This window comes from Macadamia integrifolia, chromosome 1 (assembly GCF_013358625.1).
Source record: "Macadamia integrifolia cultivar HAES 741 chromosome 1, SCU_Mint_v3, whole genome shotgun sequence".
Taxonomy (NCBI): Eukaryota; Viridiplantae; Streptophyta; class Magnoliopsida; order Proteales; family Proteaceae; genus Macadamia; species Macadamia integrifolia.
In genome coordinates this window covers 26,963,528-26,971,200 of record NC_056557.1, presented here as the reverse complement: position 1 = coordinate 26,971,200, position 7,673 = coordinate 26,963,528, and the positions used below count along the sequence as shown (strand labels likewise).

Sequence of the window (7,673 nt, the reverse complement as noted above, 5' to 3'; positions counted from 1 at the left end):
AAAAATCATTTTTTAAGGTAAAACAGGTATTTTTGTCCAATATGGGTGATCTAATATTGATCCATTCCGATACTATAAATGGTTTTGGGGATGACCAATACCTTTTTTGATACCCATGCTCTAATACCATGAAAAGGAGTGATAGTAATTACTAGTGTTTTTTGATAAAGTTTTTCTTTCAACAATAATTGAGCAATAGGACAGTCCAGATGTGACCCCCACCTGTCTCTCTTGCCACCCCAGATGTGATCCCCCTATCCCCGGATGATTATTCTCTGTAGTGAGTGAGGTGATGCAGTGAGCATTAGATGGTTGAGAACATCCGAGCACGCATCCCAAGTCCCTCTCGACCATCTGATGCTCATTGCACCACTACACTCACTACTGAGAATATTTTTGCCTCTCCCCCACCCCTGACCATGGTAAACACGAATGGGAATAATTGTAGAAAACTCGGTCTTTTTTTTCTTTTCTTTTCCAAGGCAGAAAATTTTTAAAGCTTTACCCAAAAAAAATTTTAAAGCTCCAGGCGCTATATCATTCACCTCTACCCAACTTTAATTCACCAATTTTTTTTCCATTTCTAAAAACAATCACACATTCTATGGAGAATCACAAAACGATATTGGTAATGGCCCATCGCCATGTGCCTAGCAGCAGGAAGAAACATAAAAGGTGATTACCGGTTAATGAAGAAATCAAGAAACTCCCGAGTTGGTGCTCATAAATAAGACTTCTTGTTTCTGCACACTGCACACTGCACACTGCACATTCTGCAACTCCTTCTGGCCTGTAAATCTGTGCTCAATTGCTCACATCCCCATCTGATCTGTGACCATAACACAGAGGAGACGAAACACCCCCCTCCCACGTCCCACCCGCCCCACCCACCCCCCCCCCCCCAAAAAAAAAAAAAAGTATGCAAGAAACTATAGTGTTGTACCCAGCTCCAGGAATAGGCCATCTCGTCCCCATGGTAGAGCTGGGGAAGCTCATCCTTCGCCACCAACACCACATCTTCATTACAGTCCTTCTCACCACCGGACCATTCGACAGCCCCACCACCACAGCCTATATCAATCAAACCTCCAAAACCATCCCTTCTCTCATCTTCCAGCCCTTCCCTTCTCTCCCCGCTGAACCTTCTGCTACTGCTTCCAGCCCAATTGACAGTCTCCTACATTTCATTACAAACAACAACCAAAACCTCCACCAAGCCCTCAAATCTATCTCTGAAACCTCCACAATTCGTGCCCTCATCATCGACTTCTTCACCACCGCCGCTCTCCAAGTCTCCTCCACCCTCAGTATCCCCACGTACTACTTCTTTACCTCCGGCGCCGCTGGCCTCGCTGCTTTTCTCTACATCCCAACCATCCACAACGAGACCACCCAGAGCTTGAAAGAACTCACCAACACTCATCTTCATTTCCCAGGCTTGCCCCCAATTCGTGCCTCTCATATGTCCGAAGCATTACTCGACAGAGACAGCCACTCGTACCATGAATTCCTTCACATCGCTGAGAGTCTACCCAAATCAAGAGGAATTTTGGTGAACACCTTCGAGTCACTCGAGCCCAGAGCGATCAAAGCCATAGCCAATGGGTTATGCGTGCCCAGCTCCCCAATCCCACCTGTTTATTACATCGGACCTTTGATTGCAAATCCCGAAAATCGAACCCCAGAGTGCTTGGCATGGCTTGATTCTCAACCCAGTCGAAGCGTTGTGTTTCTCTGTTTCGGCAGCCAAGGCATCTTCTCCGTGGAGCAACTCAAAGAAATAGCTACTGGGTTGGAGCAGAGTGGCCATAGATTCTTGTGGGTTGTAAGAAATCCGCAGCAGAAACCCTTCGCAGCAGCCACGGAAACTGATTTGGATGCTTTACTGCCGGAGGGGTTCTTGGATCGAACAAGGGAAAGAGGTCTTGTTGTGAAGTCGTGGGCGCCTCAGGTGGAGGTTCTGAGTCGTGAATCGGTTGGTGGGTTTGTGACTCACTGCGGGTGGAACTCAATATTGGAAGCGGTGTGTGCAGGGGTACCGATGGTGGCGTGGCCTCTCTATGCAGAGCAGCGTATGAATCGTACTGTGTTGGTGGAAGATATGAAGCTGGCGATGGCGATGGAGCAGAGGGAAAAAGACGGGTTCGTGAGTGGGACCGAGGTTGAGAAACGGGTTAGAGCTTTACTGGAATCGGATGATGGGAGAGCGATAAGAGAACGGAGCTTGAAGATGAGGGATGGGGCCTTGGCTGCGTGGGCCAAGGATGGCTCGTCACGGGCTGCCTTTGGCAATTTCGCGCAGTCATGGGAGCCATGATTTCACGGTTTCAAATGTCCATTGGGCTTTAAAATTGAGTGTTTTCCTTTTATGTCATTCAATAAGCTTATTATGTATTGTTTTAACTCTCTTGATATCGTAAGAATGATTTGAAGTCACTCTTAACCACTATGTTCATTATAACATCCCCTCTTTTTAAATATCTATGCTTAGCTGTTTATGTTTACACCAATGAATGGGGGAAAATTTTGGACACGGTGTTCTCCTTCATTCTAAATAATATATGTATCTTAACTCAGGCAAATTATTTGCTGACTGGAGAAAATGGTGACGCAGCTGTAGAGAGACTTCTAGAAGGGATGAAGGTGGCCAAGGCAATGGGATGGAAATTGAACTACTTACGAAATGCATACATGGAAGGTCTCCATGGTTGTTGGGAATTTATAACTTTAAACACTTCACTTTCTGGCCTTGGGTAGCCATTCCTCTCCAATTAGAAATGGAGAATTTAGATAACAAACTAACTTTTAGTATAAAGTCTGACAATTCTCTTATAGATAAATGAAGGAATATGGCAAAACTAGTTGCTGTAAGGAAACGGCTAGTTACTAGCGATGATATGTATAAACTCCCCTAACTGATAGATTTGGTTCTCTATAAATTTTTTAGTTAAATAAAATAAATAAATATGGTCTCTCTCTCTGTTCTGTGTCACTGGGCCCTTCATCCTTAGGTCATAATAAATTGATAGTTATTTGTTTATCTCACTATACTAGTTCAAATTCAAATCCTTTATGGTTAGCGGTGAACAATAAGCAGCATTGAAGATTCAATGGCTAGAGGACCGGCATACAACACATTTTAGTTAAACTTCAGACAACCACGGGTCAAGTCATTATAGGTTCACCCAAAGAGATATGGAACATCCATCCCTTTTTTCTCTCACACCTTTCCTTTGGTAGTATTGGGTGTCACTTGGAAAAAAAAGTATTCCCAACCAAGGCTTTAGGTATCGATCTCAGATTTGCTATATAAGGTAATTTGCACTAAATCGTATTGGATTCGAGCATTGTAATGAAGATATTTGATGTTCCCAGGTTGACAGTGAGAAGGGGGTGAATCAGTGGTTCCAAAAATTCCTTAATTGGCACCCAAGAAGAATTTCCAATTTTCAAGTTCTAGATTAGCCGGGGCAATCCCGTAATTACCAATCATGCAAACAACGACACGTCCACCTCACACCACATTGTGGTTGAGTCTACCAGACAGTGTCTCACCACTCTGCACAACACGCACTTCAAATATATGTAGAAAAATAAATGCGAGACAATAACACCAGATATACGTGGTTCAGCCAGAGTGCCTACTCCACAGAGGAATACCCATATAGGGTTTCGTATTTCCCCAATACTCAACTTTTTAACCGCTACAACGGTCCAGGAACTTATCCCTGCTTCAATCTGAGATGGAACTCAGACAAGGGCAACAACCCCACACCCTAGACAAGCCCCAACTTGCTAGGTTCACAATTTTAAATCAATAAAATAAAATCCCAACCCAATACACCATTGATCTAGAGTTTCTCAACAATAAACACTCTAGAATACAAAAATAGGGATTTCAGATACGGGTTACCTCAGCCTGTGTAAACCCCATTGATGATTGCTTGCTTGATGTTTAGAGGAAGACTTGAACACGCTCAGACCATCAACATAGCAGCAAGACGACCAATCTTCTTTAATTCTTGTTCATAGTGAAATCTCCATTGAATGTTTGACAAAGAAACGTACGACGACTAACGAACATAATTCCTTTTTTTCCTTCTTGCTATTCCTCTCCAAATTAATTGTCGTCCTGTGTCTCACGGTTCTGCAGGTTTTTATTGCTTTTGAAAGCAACAACTGATCCTCTTTCAAATCAAACTCTGCGCATTCTTGGACTCTCCCCTTTTCTCTTTTAATTTTTATCTCTTCTTAGATGTTGTTCACGTGTAAAAAGAAGCATAGTTCTCCTCCAAAAGTTGCTGCCGTACAAGTTAGATAACAAGTTCTTTATGTATGAGACTTTGACTTCTATTAGAACTTGACTTCCTCTTTCCTTTTTTAACTCTATTAACAATAGCTGAACCAATAGTATGGCAACACATGGCATTGAAAAATCTGTTTTCCTTTTGCTGGGCTGTCACATTCGGAGTTTGAAACCAAGAACTTGGGCTCCACATGGGCAGCAAGCAATTATTGTGCTTACATCACCTTCTCTTAAATTAACCCATCAATTCACCTAAATTAATAGTTGAGCCACTTTAAAACCTTTACCCACACATCACCTTCTAGTTGCCAACAATGACAATATTCAATCCAATTGCCCAACACACTGCAAACAAGATCGTGGCAATCAGATCTTCTCCATTACATGTCAAACATCATTGAGGTAACCCTAGAACCCATTTCGTTTCCGTTTTACAGTATTCTATGTTGTTTTAGGTTCTCATTCCTACGACAATAATAGAGAAATAGTGTCCATTTGGAGAACACGACATCCAATGCACCATATGTCCTCAATGGTTTAGATATGGAATAGCATATTACCTTTCGTCACATTGCATAATTAAGCTTGCCTGGTATTTGGTCCTATAGAGATCCACTGCAGCTGCATGAGCAAGAAGCGAGTTGTGACCTATCAAAAAACAAGAAGAAAAGAAAAGGAGCAAGTAGTGCCCCACTAGATAAGGGTTTATCGCAATATCCTCCACGGTGCCTAGAGGGAAGTGGGCATTAACATATCCTTCCACACTGAAAATTAATGGCTCGTTTAAGGTGATCCATTGCTTCACACGGTCACCAAATCGATAGAAGCAAATGTCTACGTAGCCCCGAAAATTGTCACTGCATATTGTGTATACAATCAAGGGAGAATTACATGATTATCCATTTTTGGGTTTTCCTTTACAAAATTACCCATTCTGTGTTTCACTTAACAAAAATGTATAATATTAGGTTTGGTTTTACAAAAATAACCAAAACAGTGTTGTTCCTTTAATTATGCTTGTTTTTTGCCTTTTTTACCCCTCCACCTTCTCTTCTCGGATCACAGCGTCCACCCTCGCAATCCTCCACTCCGTCGGCCTCCATCTCTACAAATCATTGCTGCCACCCACCACCGATTTGAACTTGCAAATCTCACAACCTAACCCCCACAACACCTCCACCGCACTCTTCCTCAATCAACAAACCCTCCGGCACTGCAAACCCTTCAAGCAAGCAAAATCGGCGAGGCACCTGAAAGAAACCACAAGTACATCGAAGCTCAACACTGCCGCCATCAATACCAGCAACCTCCTATCTATCTTACAAAAAATAAATAAATAACGGGTTTGAAGTCTCTTGTGAATGAACTAACGATCTAGGGTTCCAGAGGTGATAATTTTAATATCTTTCTCATTTTAGCTAGGGATAATTAGATGAATGTTTTTTCTTTAATCGCCACCATTGATCTACTAAGACACACAATGAGGACACAGAAATAATTTTATTCATGTTTATCTCTCCTTCTATTGTTCTAATTTGAGTGTTTTTTTGCTTTACTTGGACTTATACGGCCCTGAAATTGAAAGGGAGATGGAGATGAGTCATTTAAATGGGTTGATGTCTTCTTCCTCCTCATAGGACTTGTCCTTGAACTCCTAAAATTAGCCTCAAAATTTTCGTCAAAGCCGGCAAACATGTGGCGTTGCATGTCGTGGGTTCTCACAGGAGTGGCGGGGCGTTGCAGGTTGTGGGTTCTTACAGCAGCGGTGGGATTGGGGGCTGTTGCAATAAGGGGTGTGTGGGAGTTGGTGGCTGGTGAGCATGGTGGAGGGGAGAGATGGTGAAGGCGATGGGAGTGGTGGTGGACGAGGTGGCAGCAGCGGCATTGGTATGTTGAAGATGAGGGGATGGGGAAACAAGGCTGGTATAGGGAATTAAGGGCAAAAAGGTCAAAATATGTTGGAGGATGAAGGAAAATCACTGTTTTGGTTAGTTTTGTAAACCCAAATATGTTTTTGTGTTTTTTTGTTATATGAAGCATATAGTGGATAGTTTTGTAAGGAGAAACCTAAAAATGGGTAATCATATAGTTTTCCTTACAATCAATGGGATTTGAGTTTCAGGTGAAGAACTCATGGATGAAAGATAACAGTGTGGTAAAAGGTGATTGAAAGATCAAGTCACTTACACGATTTTAAAATTCAAGAAACCACCATATTCATCTTCGAGGGCCTTAGGAATGTCCCAGTGAGAAAAAGTGACGAAGGGCCTGAATCCCTACATAAGAGAACTCAACAATAATATTTGCAGAGAGAGAGAGAGAGAGAGAGAGAGAGAGAGAGAGAGAGAGAGAGAGAGAGCATAAGACTACTTGATCTGGCTCCTCTCAGACGACTTGGGCATCCAACGACCCCCCAATGATCATTCAAGGGTTGGGACACGCATCCCAACACTTGTTAACACCTGAGATTGTGTGTCCAAGCCCTCCCAACCCTTACATGGATTATTGGTGTTGGAGAGGATCTTTTCCAATAATAATATTTGTTGAGAGAGAGAGAGAGAGAGAGAGAGAGAGAGAGAGAGAGAGAGAGAGAGAGAGATTTTACCTTGGGATAGAAGCTCATTGATGAGGTTGTTATAATATTGGATGCCTTCCTCGTTCACTCCTCCACTTAGCTTTCCAAATAAGAATTTCTAATTTTAAAATAATAAGAACACGATGTTATCATTATTCAAGCAGAATAAAGCTAATATTTCCTCAACAGCTTCTCGATGTTCTCGAGGTAAAGCTGTGTAGTTCGCTCCCTGGACGTTGCACATGCAAAGTCTCGTGAATTAGGTACACCCAATGTTTCCTCAACCACAGTTGAGATAAGCTTGTAAAGTTGTATATATGCACACCATACATTTTTTTTAAGCAATGTGAAGGGTTGTGCATTTTAAACTAAGTTGCATTTGGAATGCATTCTAGGTCGATAATGCATTCTAAGATTATAAAAACAACTTAGAATGCATTATCAACCTAGAATGCTTTCCAAATGAGTCCCAACAATTGAATAGGTTTTTCTTTTTGAAAATTTCCTATCAAGGACCCATACACCAACTAGGATGGAAACCCAATTGCAGCTGAATTACTTCGAAGCCAAGGGGGAAAGGCGGATAATAGAGTCAAACAAGTGATCTCTCCTTAGGACTTTGGCCATCACTCTACTGCTCTAACAGCCACCATCATGCCAAAGGTGCTTATCCATTGAATAGGTAGTATACACAATGGAATAGCCATATTTTGAATTTGGGATTTTATCTTAACCATATGATCTGGACTACCATGTCATGGCTGATGTGTAATTTACATAATGCACTTAGAC

The 7,673-nt window shown here is 42.0% G+C and overlaps 1 protein-coding gene across 1 annotated transcript; it reads left to right on the top strand.

The window, feature by feature from the left end:
- The first annotated feature begins 678 nt into the window (after positions 1–678).
- Positions 679–2,443, top strand: LOC122086353 (UDP-glycosyltransferase 88F4-like). Its single transcript, XM_042655120.1, has one exon. The coding sequence runs from the start codon at positions 920–922 to the stop codon at positions 2,315–2,317; it is 1,398 nt and encodes a 465-aa protein (XP_042511054.1). The 5' UTR covers positions 679–919; the 3' UTR covers positions 2,318–2,443.
- The last annotated feature ends 5,230 nt before the right edge of the window (positions 2,444–7,673 follow it).